General features: G+C 45.5%; 1 protein-coding gene across 1 annotated transcript in view; it reads right to left on the bottom strand.

Annotated features, from left to right (window-relative positions):
• The window catches only part of RCC2 (regulator of chromosome condensation 2), a 1,536,688-nt gene that overhangs the window by 1,084,971 nt on the left and 434,639 nt on the right, over nt 1-17,078 (bottom strand). Inside the window, exon 6 of the mRNA XM_044061821.1 lies at nt 291-379. Within this exon, the coding sequence (XP_043917756.1) occupies nt 291-379 (89 nt within the window). The remainder of the gene's footprint in view (nt 1-290; nt 380-17,078) is intronic.

Raw genomic sequence — 17,078 nt, 5'->3', positions numbered from 1 at the left:
GAAAAAATAAGGGACAATGGTATTCTTGATGGGCAAGGGAAAAAAAAAAAAAAGCACATCAGCCTTGAAATTCCAAAACAGTTTCATATTAGTTCATGCTCTAGGTGTAACAGTGCAGTTTAAATGGAGACAGGTTTGTTGAAAAACATGCAATCAAAAAATAACATTTATTGAATTTGTTCATCTACCAAAATCTGCCATTTAAATGCACTGTTACTGTACTGCTGCCCTCCCTGCAACAGTAAAATCCATATGGATACATTTCAATTGTAATGGCTATGAATTCCTACCTGTGCAGGACTAGGAACTGCATCCGTTTGATTACCCAAACCCAACTGCCCCAACTTGTTTTCTCCAAATGCAAATATGGTCCCATTTTCTAGAAAAAAACACAAACAAGTAAGAGGAAAAATGCTACCTGAAATGAGTAACAATGGCAGTATGCAACTCTGCCCATATCATTTAATGTAAATTTCCAAACTATCAGAACATCCAACCCAGATGTGACAGTGGCATCAATGACAACAGATTTGAGGCATGCTCCCATTCTACCATTTAATACCTACAAAAAAACGACTAAGGAAGAGTAAACCTGTGTACAAGAAAACAGTTGTATAAGAAATAGCTGTGTAAGACCTTACCATATCCATAGATGTCCTTCTCTTCCATGTTGCAGTACTCTAACATGTGGGATCCTCTGTCTTAGGTGACCTGAACGCCTGGCTCGTATACAAAAAGGTTAGCCTGGCTGCCAAGATATGTGGGACGTCACACAAAGGGACCATAAGCGTGACGTCCGCATGCACAGACCTCAGAACTGAAAACCCTAACTGAACTACAGTCTAGGGTAAGCTGAAAGGATGCCATCCAGGAAAAGGACCTAGAGTGGTAGGAAGGAGGGATAGGAATACTGCAACATGGAAGAAAAGGACCACTATAGTTATGGCAAAATTTTTTACAACTATTCTGTGTCCTACTCTCATGTTGCATAATTCTAACGTGGGAGAGTACCAAACCTCTTAAGGGAGGAAGAGGATGCAGTCTCCAGGAATCCATGGAGGACAACTTCAGCAAACCCTGCCCTAACGATGCAGTCCAATTCATAATGTTTAGTTAAAATGTGGACTGAAGACCATGGAGCTGCCCCTGAAATGGTGGCTGTATCTAGTCCTTTGAAGAATGCACCTAGAGAGGCCACGGCTCTGGTTAAGAGGGCTCTCACAGTACAAGGTAACTGTCTTCCATGGAAGGACTAGCAGAAAGTTTTGGAAATCCATGCCGAAATAGTTTGATTGGATACAGCTTTCCCCAGACCAAGAGGTGAAAGGATACAAACAGTTGGTTGGACTTCTTGATGTCCTTAGTCTTATCCAGGTAGAATCAAAGTTGTCTGCGAACATCAGGGGGAATGGTGAGCACTCTGTCATTCTGTGGGGAAGGAAATAAGGTGGGCAAATTAGCAGATTGGCTCAAGGATAGTTCATTGACCACTTTAGGCATGAAAGAAGGGTTTGTACGCAGGGAGACCCTATCCTTATGAAAGGTAAGGTAAGGTGGGGACAGTCATGAGTGCTTGTAACTCAGACTCTTCTGGCCAAAATTGGAGCTACAAGCAGCAGTTTTCCAGGTACAAATCTTTAAGGTGGCTGAGCCTGCTGGTTCAAAATGAGCAGTAGTGAGTTTCCCCAGAATAACATTCAAATCCCAAGGAGTGGGAATGGGTTCTCGGTGGTCTGATGTGAAGGACCCCTTCGAGAAAAAACTTCACCTCTAATATGGATAATAAAGGTAGACTGAGAGGTAAGCAGGCTGAGATAGCTGACAAATGGATTTTCACTGAACAGTATGAAAGTTCAGACTTTAGGAGCTCACAAATAAGACAAAACTAGAGGTACATCCCACCTGAAAAGGGTCTGGTTGCCTGTGAAGACAAGTGAAGAACCTTTTCCATTTGGATAAATAGGATCTCCTGGTAGTTTGTTTCCTGGCCTCCTGCAGGACAGACAGCACATCCTCTGAATAAAGGTGTCTAAAAGGTATCCAAAGTTTATCATCCACAGGGTAAGTCAGAGTTTGCAGGTGTGGATGGATAAAAGTTCCCCTTCTGTTGTATGATTAGATCCACCTTGTGAGGTAAACAGTAGTGACAAAAGGGGAACCAGTGCTGCCTTGGCCAACAGGGAGTCACCATCAAGATTTTTGGCTTGTCCTGCTGAATCTTCAGCAGTACTTTCTGTATAAAGGGAAAAGGGGAATGCATACAGAAAAGTACAGTTTTGTACCTACCATAAATGTAGATGTCCGATAGATATGCAACTGCAGTCATAACATATGGGTTGTCCTGCCTCAGGCAGCCCTTGGCCGGCCGAAATCCAAAGTCTGGGTCCGGCGTCGGCTGGTGTCGCCTCCTCTCCGACGTCACAACGGCTGGAGTATAAAGGCATCGGCCGATGCCATCTTCTTCAGTGTTTCATGCCCCAGATGTCAGGTGCCCACTCAGAAGGCTAAATTTTGTAAATGGATAAAAAATAATCCCAAGCATGCACAACAGTAATAAACAGATGCACCATAGGAGATACCCCCAGCTGAAGGGAAGAGGGGTAGTGACCCAAAAAGGAGGATACAGAGGGGTAGGAGGGTGGGAGAATCCGACTGCAGTTGCATATCTATCGGACATCTACATTTATGGTAGGTACAAAACTGTACTATGTCCTTCAAGAATGCAACTGCAGTCATAACATATGGGTTGAATACCACAGCCAAGCTGGGGGTGGAAGGAACTATGATAAGGATGGTGTAGCTATAATCCCCTGCAGGACTGCCGAAGCAAAGCCTGCTCGGGATCTGGAGTATAATGGCAGGTGGTAGTGCTTGGTAAATGTATGCACGGAGCTCCATGTAGCAGCCTCTAAAATGTCCTTTGTTGCCACTCCTCTTAGGAAAGCTGTGGAAGTGGCTATAGCTCTGGTGGAGTGTGGCCTAATATTGGCTGGCACACCTTTTCCATGAAAAGAATAGCAAAATCTGATGCAATGTCCAATCCATTTTGAAATTGTTTGTTTGGAGATTGCCTTTCCCTGTACTCCAGCAGCATAAGCTACAAACAGCTGGTCAGACTTTCTGGTGGCCTTAGTTCTGCCCAAGTAGTAGCGTAGTTGTCTGTGTATGTCCAAAGTATGCAGTAGTTTTTCCCCCCTATTTTGAGGATTGGGGAAGAATGTAGGCAGATGAATTGCTTGATTTAGAGACACCCTGGAAATAACTTTTGGCATGAATGTAGGATTTGTTCTTAGGGAGACTCTGTCTTGATGAAAAATGAGGAAGGAGGGCACTGCCATGAGTGCCTGTATCTCCGAAACTCTTCTTGCAGAAGTGACTGCCAATAAGAAGGCCGTCTTCCATGAAAGGAACTGTATTTCTGAGAATGCTGCTGGCTCAAAGGGAGGAAGAGTTAGTTTTTCCAACACATAGTTGAGGTCCCATGCAGGTACTGGTTGTTTTCTGGGAGGTTTGATATTCTTTATCCCTCTTAAAAACTGTCTTAGCAGAGGATGCAAAAACACTGGAGGGTCACAGTTGTATTTTGCTGAGATTGCTGAGGCATGTATCTTTATTGAGGAGTATGAGAGCCTAGTATGAAGCAGCTCTGCCAAGTATTCCAATATCTCAGGAATACTCAGTAGTTCTGTGTCCTGACCCTTTTTGGCATTCCAGATGCTGAATCTTTTCCACTTGGCTGAATAGGTTTTTCTGGTGGAAGGTCTGCGTGCTTCCAGCAAGATCTCTTGAACAGATTTAGAAAGAGAGCTAGGTGTTGAAGTCATGGAAGTCTCCAGGCTGTCAGATGCAATGTTTTCAGGTCTTGATGTACAGTCCTGTAATTGTGTTGCGTTAGGAGCAGGGGCCATAGGGTCAGAGGCCATGGTTTGGTCCGAGTTATGATCAATAGCAGTGGGTACCAATGTTGCCTTGGCCAGTCTGGTGCTATCAAGATGCCTGTTGGTTGTTCTGCCTTTATTTTCAGTATCACCTTGGTCAGCAAAGGCAGAGGAGGGAATGCATAAATTTTTAGAGAATTCCAGCTGAAGGAGAGGGCATCCGTTTTCCAAGCTAGAGGGTGATGAGTCCTTGTGCAGAACTTTTCCAGGTGATGATTTAGGTGAGAAGCAAAGAGATCTACGTCCGGTATTCCCCATGTCCTTGTCAGTTGAGAGAAAATGTGAGGGTGCAACATCCATTCGTGTGGATCCATGAAGTTTCTGCTCAGATTGTCCGCCAGTACATTGTCCTTGCCTGGTACAAACTGGGATTGTAAGTGTTATCTTCAGGCTCAGGGATTTTTCCCAGAGAAGCATTGTTAGTCTGCAGAGGGGATAAGAATGAGTGCCTCCCTGCTTGTTTATGTACCACATGACAGTGGTGTTGTCTGTCCTTATTAGCAAATGTCCTTCTTGTAGTGATTTTTCAAAAGTCTCGATGGCATGCATCACTGCCAACATCTCCTTTTGGTTTATGTGCAAATGTCTTTCCTTTGGCGTCCATAGGCCTTGAATGCATCTGCCCTCCATGTGTGCCCCCCATCCATGGTCTGAGGCGTCTGTTGTGATCATTTGGCCTGCTTGAGGTCTGTTGAAAGACATGCCTTTGTTTAGTTGACTGGCTTGAGCCCACCATAGGAATTCCTTCTGCAGGCATGGAATAAGTGGGATTATGTCCTCCAGGCTGTTGCTGTGTTGAGACCATAAGTTTTTTAAATACCATTGCAGCTTCTCTGAAGTCTTGCCAAAGGTATCAGAAGAATACAAGATGCCATGAAACCCAGGGCCTGCAGGATTTTCCTTGCAGTCAGCTGGGAAAGGCTTGCTAGGCCTTTGAAGTACTCTGGTAAACGCTGCTGTTTTTCCTATGTGAGGTAGGCCATTTGTGTTTCCGTGTCCAGTTTGGCTCCTAGGAATGTAATCTGTTGGGATGGTAGTAATTTTGACTTTTGAATGTTGACTGTGTATCCCAAGGCCTGCAGTAGATGCATGACATAGTCCAAATGCCCTTTTAAGGTTTGTTTGTTGTCTGCTTGTATGAGGCAGTCGTCCAAGAAGGGGTATATTTGAATCCCCTGCTGTCTGCAGTGTGCCACTACTGATGCCAGGCATTTTGTGAACACTCTGGGCGCAGTAGACAAGCCAAACGGCAATGCTGAGAATTGATAATGCTCTGTTCCTGCAAGAAATCTGAGGTATCTTCTGCAGCTTTGTCTGATTGGGACATGCAGGTATGCCTCCTTGAGGTCCAGAGTGACCAGCCAAGACCCCTTGCCCAGCATGGGAAGAAGCTGCTGCAACGTCAGCATTTTGAACTTTGGCACAATAAGAAAAGTGTTTAGATTTGACAAGTCCAGTATGGGTCTCCATTTGTTTTCTTTTCTTGGAACAAGGAACAGTATTGAATAAAATCCCTGGCCTTGCTCCTGAGGAGGAACCCTTTCTATTGCTTTTATACTTAATAGCTTGGAAACTTGAGAGAGTGCCTCTGCCCTTTGATGATGTGGCAGATTTGGCATGCCTTGTCTTATTGGTAATGTGTGGAAGTGGAATCTGTAGCCTTTGTTTATCAAATCCAGAATCCAATTGTCTTTGGTTAAAATATGCCAGTTTTGTGAGAATAAGCCTAATTTTCCGCCCAAAGGTGCTTCTCTTTGAACCTTTGTAGGCGGTACGAAAGTGAAGTCATTGTGGTTGTCCCTGTGGTGCAGCTGAACTGTCTGCGCCACTTCTTTGGTTTGGAGGTTGCCATTGGCGGCCCCTGTAAGATCCTCGGTGCTGTCCTCTACCCCTGGCTTGTCTGCTTTTTCCCCTTTGAAACTTGTCAGAGCCGGGGAAGGACCAATTCTTTGAGGGCCAGTTTCTGCTGAATCTGGGTGGCTGAACCTGAAGGAAATCCTTTACTGTCTATACTGACTTTGCTTTTTCCTCTATGGATTTCAAAACATCTTGTGCAGTAGCACCAAAAAGCTTTTGTTTCTCCAAAGGTGCATCCAGTAACTTTACTTTAACATGGTCAGGCAAAGATTGATCCTTCAACCAAGCATGTCTACGTATTACAGCCCCAGTCATAGCTGCCTTACATGAAGCTTCCAGTGCATCATAACCACACTGCAGAAAATGGTTATTAACCTGCCGAGTGCTATGCATATGATCCTGCAGTGCCTTTTTATCAATAGGCTCAGAAGAGGCTACCTTTTTCTGCAAATCATCCAGGAGAAAATCTTGGTACTGAAACATGTGAAAAAGGCAGTTAAGAGACCTCATGGCTAGGGTAGTGGAGGTACTTTTTTACCCCATCTCTCCAGAGACCTAGCTTCTCTGTCAGCTGGCAGTGGGTTTTTGGCAGAGGAAGCCACTCCCTTGGGGCCCTGTGAAATAGTTTCTAGATCCACAGAGTGGGCCTTAAAAAGGTGCTTGTGTGTCAGGGACCCTATAATATCTATCCGGCTTGATAGGAGCAGGAGGAAGAGAGTCAGGGTTGACACTGGAGTCAGAAAAGACATCATCCAAAAAGTACAGTTTTGTACCTACCATAAATGTAGATGTTAGAGGATCTACATTGCTGCAGTCATAACCTGTGGGTAGTCCGCTGTCCTCGATCGGCCCAACACCAAAGAGCTGGGCTGGCGTCGGTCATAGTCGCCTAGAGCTGACGTCAGTACGTCGTAGTACTTAAGCGCATGACCGACGTCATATCCTCAGTCTTTCTTGCCCCAGATGTCAGAAGGCCTAAGAATGAAGGAAGGCCAGAGCCAAAAAAGTAAAGGCCCAACAACTACCAGTGTGGAAATAGAGATAATCCTAAAATAAAAAACACAGCCACCACCAACTATAGAGGGGAAGGAGGGAGGGATAATTGGACTGCAGCAATGTAGATCCTCGAACATCTACATTTATGGTAGGTACAAAACTGTACTATGTTCTTCGTCTCACATTGCTGCAGTCATAACCTGTGGGTAGAATCCCAAAGCAAAGGAAAAGGGAGGCTGGCAAACTAAACAGCATTAGGAGCTGCTAACATGCCCTGTAAAACTGCAGTCGCAAACCCAGCCCTGGACTTGGAATAAAGAGAGAGATGGTAATGCTTAGTAAAAGTGTGTACTGAACTCCAAGTAGCTACCTCCAAAATATCCTTAGTAGCTACCCCCCTCAAAAAAGCAGTAGAGGTGGCAGTAGCCCTAGTAGAATGAGGTCTGATCCCAGCAGGAACATCCTTCCCATGATGAGAATAACAAAAAGCAATACACTGACCAATCCACTTTGAAATAGTCTGCTTTGAAACAGCTTTCCCTTGTGAACTCAAAGCAAAAGAAACTAATAACTGTTGAGTCTGTCTGAACTCCTTAGTTCTGCTCAAATAGTAACGTAACTGCCTGTGGATATCCAAAGAATGCAAGACTTTTTCCCCCTTATTTTGAGGATCAGCATAAAAAGTAGGCAAATGAATAGACTGGTTCAAGGCCACATTAGAAATCACTTTAGGCATAAAAGTAGGGTTAGTTTGCAAAGAAACTCTATCCTTATGAAATATCAGAAAGGGTACAACTGCCATGAGCGCCTGCAATTCAGATACCATCCTAGCAGTAGTAATGGCCAACAAAAAAGCAGTCTTCCAAGACAAACTTCAATTCAGACGTAGCTGCAGGTTCAAAAGGAGGTAAGGTAAGTTTCTCCAAAACAAAATTGAGATCCCAGGAAGGAGTAGGAGCTCTACGTGGGGGGTCTTGTATTCTTTGCCCCTCTAAGAAATTGTTTGAACAAAGGATGAGAAAATAAAGGAGGGTCACAATCATAGTGAGCAGAAATGGCTGCAGCATGAACCTTCACAGAAGAGAATGACAAACCCTTGTCCAGTAATTCAGTAAGATACTGTAGTGCAAAACTCAAATTAGGCACCGAAACATCAAAACCCTTTGCAGTGCTCCAAAGAAAAAACCTCTTCCATTTATCAGCCTGGCTTCCAAAATGACATCTAAAACTTGTTGAGGAAGCTGAGACCCCACCGGCTCCATCACAGAATACGCCAAGCTGTCAGATGCAGGGACTGCACCCGAACATTGAGAAAATGGATTGTTTGACTGGGATAACAAATGAGGAACCTGTGGCAGAAGCCAAGGAGGCTCCTGGATTAAACTCCTCAGCAGAGGATACCAATGCTGACGTGGCCAATCTGGTGCTATTAGAATCATGCAAGGCTTGTCCCGCCTGACTTTCAAGAGTACCTTGGGAAGAAGAGGCAGAGGAGGAAAAGCATAAACGTGAAGGTTGTTCCAACTGAAAGATAGAGCATCCACTTTCCAAGCATCTGGGTGGAACATCTTTGTGCAAAATTTTGGTAGTTGAAAATTCAGTGGAGAAGCAAACAGATCTATGTCTGGAGTTCCCCAAGCCACAGTCAATTGCTTGAAAACCTGAGGATCCAGTTTCCACTCGTGGGAATCCACAATTTGCCTGCTCAATACATCTGCTAGGGAGTTCTGTGCTTCTGGCAGAAACCGTGCTTGAAGAGTGATTTGCAAACTCAGAGCAGTCTCCCACAAAATCATTGCTTGCCTGCAAAGAGGGTAGGAATGAGTTCCCCCCTGCTTGTTGATGTACCACATGACTGTTGTGTTGTCTGTTTGAATCAACACCTGTCCCGGCTGAAGTAGGTCCTTGAAGGCCATCAAAGCAAATTGGACTGCTAACATCTCCTTCATGTTGATATGCAAATGTAGTAGTCTGGGAGGCCACACGTCTTGTATCCATTTCCCATTGAAGTGTGCTCCCCAAGCCAAGTCCGAGGCATCCGTCGTTAGGATCTGACTCGCCTCTGGTTGGGTCACAGAGTCCCTTGTTTAGTTGACATTCCTGAGCCCACCACAAGAATTCCTTCTGGATGCAAGGTATAATCCGAATGACAGTGTCCAAACCGTGGCAGTGTTGATCAAGTCCACACACTTTTGAGATACCATTGTAGCTTCCTCATATGCAGTTTGGCATTGGGAAGAACTAGAATGCAAGATGCCATGAACCCCAAGGCTTGAAGGACTGTCCTTGCAGTCAGCCTGGACATTACTGATAACTGCTGGAAGTATAGATGGAGTTCTTTGTTTGTCCGGGGTCAGAAATGCCATCTGAGAAGCTGTATTCAGTCTCACACCCAGAAAGCACATGTCCTGAGAGGGTACTAGACTGGACTTTATTTCGTTCACAGAATACCCTAGGCACCTTAAAACTGCCATTACATACTGGAGATGTTGTAGTGACTTGTCTTTGCTTTGAGCAAGAATCAGGCAATCGTCCAGTTAAGGATAAATTTGTATTCCTCTCTGTCTGAAAAAAGCAATCACAGGAGCCAGAACCTTTGTGAATACCCTGGGCGCAGTAGATAAACCAAAGGGCAATGCAGAGAACTGATAGTGAGAAGTACCAGCCTGAAATCTCAGGAATCTCCTGCAGCTGGGCCTGATAGGGATGTGAAGATAGGCCTCTTGAGATCCAGGGTCACCATCCAGTGATCCTTGCCCAGCAGTGGCAGAAGTTGTTGTAATGTTAACATCTTGAACTTTGGAATGTCTAGGTAGGTATTGAGAATGGACAAATCCAGAATTGGCCTCCAAGTGTTTCCTTTCTTTGGCACTAGGAAAGGACGGGAATAAAAACCTAGGCCTACTTCTGACGGAGGGACCGCCTGAATTGCCCCCATCTGTAAAAGTAAAGAAATTTGCTTCTGAGCCTCCATCCTTTGCTGAGGAGGCACATCCGGCATGCCTTTGAAAGGAGGAAGAGTGTGAAAATAAAACTTGTACCCGTGATTTATTATATCCAACACCCATTTGTCCTGGGTGACCAAATGCCAATTTTGTTGGAAAAGTCCCAACTTTCCTCCTAGAGGAGCTGCCAGTAGAGAAGGGTCTGGCAGCAGAAGATACAGGTCATTGGGACTGTTTACGAAAAGGCTGACCCCTGCCCTCACCAGAAGACTGTGCAGGAGAACTCCAAGTCCTAGGTCTGAAAGAACCCTGAGCGTGAGCTCTGCCTCTACCACGCCTAGACCTGCCCTTAGACTGAGTATCCGAAGGAAAAGACCATCCTCTAGCAGGCCAATTCCTACTAAACTTAGGGGGCTGCACCTGCAGAAAATCTTTGACCGTCTGCATAGATTAGCCTCATCTTCCATCTTTTTCAAAACCGATTCCACAGAGGGACCAAAAAGTACTTCAGATTGAAGAGGAGCATCCAAAATCCGAGCCTTAACATGCTCGGACAAATTTTGATCCTTAAGCCAGGCATGTCTACAAATAACTGAACCTGTAGCAGCCACCCTGGATGCAGCCTGAAGAGCATCGAAACCACACTGCAAAGAATGCTTGCCCACTTGATCTGATGCATGAACCAACTCCTGGAGCTCCTTACACTCAATACCCTCAGATAAAGCATCCACCTTAGATTTCAACTGACCTAACAAAAAATTCTGATACTTCAGCATATGAAATTGGCAATTCAAAGCCCTCATAGCTAACGTAGAGGAGGTGTACACTTTTTTCCCCCCATCTATCTAAAGCTCTAGAATCTTTATCCAAAGGAACTGGATTCTTAGCCACAGAAGCCCTAATACCCTTCGGACCTTGAGTAATGGTTTCCGGATCAGCTCTAGGGCTCTTATACAAATACTTATGTGCCTCAGGAACTCTATAATATCTGTCTGGCTTAACAGAGGCATGAGGTAAAGAATCAGGATTAAGGGAAGATTCAGAAAAAACATCCTGAACAACTTCTAAGACAGGAGGAATAGCCAAGGGCCTATGCTGAGGCAGAAACAAATTCCCTGAGCAGTTTCCAAGAATCCGAAAAGTCCTGACCTTCCCACTTGAAATGCTCCCTCATGGAATGTAAAGTCTCAGAAAAAGAAAAATCCTCTGGAGGAGAAGCAGAAGGACAGGAGTCCTCTGCATCCGAATCCAAATAAGGGAATTCCTGAATTTCTTCAGCTGAGGAATCAAGAGTAGTCTGAGGAATGATCCATCTCCTCAATCTGCCTCCACCCTAGGCCTCTTCTCTGGGGGCATAGAACCCCTGATCAAAGTAATCAAGTCCTCAGCCATCTTTAACATATGCTTCTTAGGAACAGGGGCTGGAGAGCTAGAACTATGACCCGGCCCAACATGAGCAGTTTTGGCCTTTGCATGGCCTTTTGCCACTGAAGTAGAAGGCCTAATAACCTTCTGTAAAGATGGAACTACAGACACCTGAGAAGCACCTTCAGCCGGGCCTAACTCCTGAGAGGTTAACTCCTGTAAAAGTAAAGGTTCCCCCTGGAATTCAGCCGAATCCCCGGCCGGATCCACAGGTTCAACCGGAGGCTCAGTAGAACCGGCGTCCGTAACGGACGACTCATCTGGTTTTAGACTTCAAAGATTTGCTTTTTAGCGGTAGCGGGCGTCGGAGGATCCGACGGCATGTTATAATTACACCTTTTCCCAAAAACAAGCCTGGCACAGTCTAATCTCCTTTTAATGGTGCGCTTGTTAAATCTAGCACAAAAGTGACACCCGACCACGTCATGCTCAGGCCCGAAGCAGGGAATACACAAAGAATGAAAATCCTTATGAGGTATCCGTTTCCCACAAGAAATGCAATTATTAACTTTTTCTGACATCCGGATAACTGAGGCAAAAAAAGACAAAGATTTCCCCAACGAGGTACTTAGCCCAACTTGGTCTTCGGTCTGAAACTCGAAAACGGAAAATTTCAGAACGCCGAACGGCACTTGCAAACGCTGCTTCTGCTTCGGACCACGCGGCAAGAAAGACTGAGGATATGACGTTGGTCATGCGCTTAAGTACTACGACGTACTGACGTCAGCTCTAGGCGACAATGACAGACGCCAGCCCAGCTCTTTGGTATTCGGGCCGATCGAGGACAGCGGACTACCCACAGGTTATGACTGCAGCAATGTGAGACGAAGAACATCATCCATAACTGGAGGGATAGCCAGAGGTCTGTGCTGGGGGAGCTTGAGGAAAGTACGAAGCCTTTTCCTTGAGTCAGAGAATTCCTGACCCTGCCATTGAAAATGTTCTCTCATGGAATGCAGAACTTCCCCTAATGAGAAATCCTCTGGAGGGGAGGCTGAGGGAATAGACTCCTCAGCATCAGAGTCCTCGTAGGCCTGGAAGGGTTCTTCTTGAGTGTCAGAGTGCTCAGAATCCCCAGAGGCTTCATCCGAGGAGAGGTCGTCCGCCTGCTCAGATCTAGGCCTTTTCTCTGCAGGTGGCTGAGAACCCCTGTCCGGATGAGGCTGAGACCCCCTGATAAGGGAAATAAGATCTGCAGCAAGAGACATGATCTGCTTATCAGAGGAAGGGGCCTGGGCAGGCTTAGGATGGGCCTTGGCCTGACTGGCAGCCTTAGCACGTGCAGCAAAGGCCTTGGACATGGAAACAGGAGGCCTAGCAGCCCCACGTGCAGGCGTTACCTTGTCCACCGGAATGGTGTCAGGTAGATCCAGAACTTCGGTTTCCGGGGGAAAATCAACAACCGGCACCGGAGAGGTCTCAGAGACCGAAGGTCGTGTTAGCGCTGTGTCGTCTGCCTGGAGCGGTAGATTTACCACTTCCGAAGGAGCCGGAGCGCTAGTAGAGGGTTTAGGAGAAACATCGGTAGTGGACGCGGGCCGAGGATGTCGGTCCCGGTCCTTGCATTTTTTAGCAGATTGGGTTGTCGGTTGTTCCGACTGCATGATATACGCAAAGGATTCACCGAAGAAATCCTCGGCGAATTCTACCCGGCGCCTGAGAGTGCGCTTATTAAAGCAGGCACAGGCAGCACAGGTCGAGACGTCGTGGTCTGGGCCCAGGCAGGGAAGGCAGAGAGAATGGAAGTCTTTATGAGGTATTTGTTTACCACAAGACAAACAATCATTAACTTTCTCAATTTGTTCTGACATCGGCTGATGCAAGAATAAATGTTCCCCAACGGGGTACTTGGCTTTTAGATTACTTTGGTACTGAAAACACAGGAGCTGACCGACCGGCACTTGCGAACTGCTTCTGCTTCGGGCACCACGCGGCAAGAAAGACTGAAGATGGCGTCTGCCGATGCCTTTATACTCCAGCCGTTGTGACGTCGGAGAGGAGGTGACACCAGCCGACGCTGAACCAGGACTTTGGAATTCGGCCGACAGAGGGCTGCCTGAGGCAGGACAACCCATATGTTATGACTGCAGTTGCATTCTTGAAGGACATCATCCCCTTCCAGGAAATTGTGAAGGCGTCCACTATCCAGTCTTGTGGAGAGGGGGAATGTAGATCAGAGTGTAAAAAGTGTGTGTGCTATATCTTTAAGAAGCATGCAAGGCTGTACGTGCACATATAAATTCCAGACACGTGCAATCCCTAGTGCCATTGTGTAGAAGCAGCCCAAGTTAGCATGCATGATCGCAGTTGTTAGATTATAAATTATTCAAGTTACATTCAGGAAGTCTCTATAGTGATGTGTTTGTATATAATAAAGCTGCTTGAATAGAGCCCACGAAGACTTGTTTATTCATGTCCTAACACGAAAGCGACATGGTATCAGAACCAGGATCAAAGAGAATATTCAGAGCCATGAGATGCAAAGGCAGTGAAGTTAAACAGAGAAGAGAGCACAAACATAACCAGAAAGAATCAAAGGTAATAAGAAATGACAAATTATATACACAATGCGAAAGAAAAAAAGGGGGGCATTATGAGGGCATAAGCCACATTATCAGGCAAGCAGAAAGTATGAAAAGTTTGTTAAAGTACAGTTGTGTACACTTACCATAAATGTAGATGTTGAGTGTATTCACTGTTGCAGTCATTACATTTGGGTAATCTGCTAGCAGTTTGCCCTCAGTCGGCCTGAATTCCAAAGTCTTGGGTCTTGCGTCTGTTGCTGTCTCCTCTTCCATGACGTCAGGTCATCAGGGGTATAAAAACAGGCAGCAGACGCAATTTTCTTTAGTTTTTCTTGCCCCAGATGTCAGGTGCCCCCCAAATACACCACAAAGTCTGCAGAAAAAAGTGAAAGAAAAACTCCAGAATAAAAGGGGGATGGTGGGCGGGTAACCTGGACTGCAACAGTGAATACGCTAACATCTACATTTATGGTAAGTGTACACAACTGTACTATGTTCTAAGTGTTTCACTGTTGCAGTCATTACATTTGGGCAGAATCCCAAAACTATGGATGGGAGCCTGGATCTAAACTGCATTAGGGGCGGCTATAGGGCCCTGCAGAACTGCAGTGGCAAAGCCTGCCCTGGACTTGGAGGCAAATGATAATGCTTTGTAGAAGTGTGAACAGAACTCCAAGTAGCAACCTCTAGAATGTCTTTGGTTGGTAACCCTCTGAGAAAAGCTGCTGATGTAGCTGCAGCCCTGGTGGAATGAGACCTAATGCCCTTGGGCACCAGTTTACCATGATGTAAGTGGCAGAAACAAATGCAGTGGCTTATCCACTTTGAAATGGTCTGCTTTGAAATAGCCTTTCCCTCTGATCCTGCAGCAAATGCCACCAGTAGCCTGCTCAGTTTTTCTTAGAGCTTTAGTCCCGCTCAAGTAGAATCTTAGTTGTCTGTGCATGTCCAAGGAATGCAGAATCCGCTCCCCCTTGTTCTGCGGATTTGGATAAAAAGTTGGCAGATGAATAGTTTAAGAGTCGCACTGGAAACCACCTTAGGCATAAAGGAAGGATTGGTCCCGAGGGACACCCTGTCTGGGAAAAATATGATAAAAGGCTCCACAGCCACATAGCTTCTTAACCCAATTGCCAGGAGCAAAGCTGTTTTCCATAAGAACTTTAGATCTGCAGTAGCAGATGGTTCAAATGGAGGCAGGGTGAGCTTTTCCAACACAAAATTGAGGTCCCATGCAGGAATTGGTGATGATCTGGGAGGTCTTAAAATTTTGGCCCCTCTAAGATACTGCTTTAGCAAAGGATGAGAAAAGATTGGTGGCTCTGTGTTGTAATGAGCCGAGATGGCAGAGGCATGGATTTTTATTGATGAATAAGATAGGCCTTTGTCAAGCATCTCAGTCAAGTATTGTAACATCTGAGGAATATTTGGCTCTGTTGTGTCAGTTCATTGTGCTTGGTTCCAAGCACAGAATCTCTTCCATTTATCAGCATAAGATTTTCTAGTACTAGGCCTTCTGGCTTCCAAAATGACATCCATCACAGATTTACTGACAGGTGTTGTTTGAATAACTACATGAACAGCCATGCTGCCAGGTTCAGTGTTTGGATCGGATTGTGCAGATCTGATTGTTTTGCTGAGACAGTAAGTGAGGTATCTGAGGCAAGTACCAAGCTGGGAACAGAGACATATTCCTTAGGATTGGATACCAGTGTTAGCGGAGCCAGTCTGGGGCAATTAATATCTTTGGTTTTCCATGTCTGACCTTTAGTAGGACCTTGGGAAGAAGAGGCAGAAGAGGAAAAGCATACACTGACAGGGTTTTCCAAATGAAGGATAGGGCATCCATTTTCCATGCTTGTCTGTGATATGTCGTTCTGCAGAATTTGTCCAGCTGATTCCATGGAGAGGCAAATAGGTCTATGCCCGGGCTCCCCTATTTCTTTATCATGCTGAAGACTTGTGTATCTAGTTTCCACTTTGAGGGCCCATAAGGTTTCTGCTTAAGTCTGCCAGAGTATTTTGCTTTCCTGGCAGGAATTGAGCTTGAAGATGTACTTGGTAAGTCAAGGCTGTGCCATGGCTAGTCTGCAAAGGGAGTATGAGTGTGTGCCCCCCTGCTTGTTTATGTACCACATAACCGTGGTGTTGTCAGTCTATTAGTAGTTGTCCTGGATGAAGAAAGTTCTTGAAGGCTGCCAGGGCATTTTGAACAGCTAACATCTCTTTTTGGTTGATATGCAGATGCATTTGTTTTGGGGCCCATACGCCCTGAATGCATCTTCCCACCAGGTGGGCCCCCCATGCATAGTCTGATGAGTCTTTAGTTAAGGTTTGGCTGGCAAGGGTAGAGTGAAAGCTCGCCCCATGTTTTGGTGACATGCCTTTGCCCACCAAAGAAACTCCTGTTGTAGGCAGGGAATGAGAGGAATCATTATTTCCAGACTGACAATGTTGACTCCATAAACTTTTTAGGTACCACTGTCGTTTCCTCAAATGCAGTCTTGCATATGGAATCAGTAGAATGCAGGACGCCATGAACATCAAAGCCTGCAGAATTTGTCTTGCAGATAACTGGGTTTTTGTTGCCATCTGTTTGAAGTAAATAGTCAGTTGCCTTTGTTTGTCTGGCGTGAGGAAAGCCCTCTGGGCAGTTGTCTGCAGAATGCAATTACTGGTCCCAGGCACTTTGTAAAGACTGGGCAGAGTAGGTAAGCCAAAGGGAAGTGCAGAGAATTGGTAATGCATAAAAGCCAGCCTTGAAATGGAGGTATCTTCTGCACAATTCCCTTATTGGGATATGCAGGTATGTCTCAAGTCTAATGCCACCAGCCAAGCGTTCTTGCCCAGCATGGGCAGAAGCTGCTGCAAAATTAGCATTTTGAATTTTGGAACGTCCAGGAATGTGTTCAAAATTGATATATCCAATATTGGGCACCAGGCCTAGTCTTTTCTGGGTACCAATAACAGTCTTGAATAAAACTGTTGTCCTTTTCCCTGTTCTGGCACTGGCTAAATTGCCCCTATTATCCATGAGGGACGCAACTTGTTTCTGTGCCTCTGCTCATTGATTTTTTGGCAGATGTGGCCAACCGTTTGCAATTGGCAGAGTGTAAAAGTGGAGTCTGTATCCCTGGGATACTAGGTTTAACACCCACTTGTCCTGGGTTATTAACTACCAATTTTGAGCATAAAGTGCTAATTGTCCCCTAAGGGTGCTGCCAAAAGATAAGTGCTTGGTGATGGCAGAGGGAAGTCATTGAGACAGTTTACTGTAGGGTTGTGCTTTATTTCCCCCAGATTTGGAGGTTGAAGCATCCCATTGCTTTAACCTGTAAAAATCCTGTGACTGGTATCTAGAACCTTTAGGGCATTTGATTTGGGCTCCATTT

Source organism: Protopterus annectens, chromosome 2.part0 (genome assembly GCF_019279795.1).
Source record: "Protopterus annectens isolate FY-2018-M chromosome 2.part0, PAN1.0, whole genome shotgun sequence".
NCBI lineage: Eukaryota > Metazoa > Chordata > Ceratodontiformes > Protopteridae > Protopterus > Protopterus annectens.
This window is presented reverse-complemented; position numbering and strand designations above follow the sequence as displayed.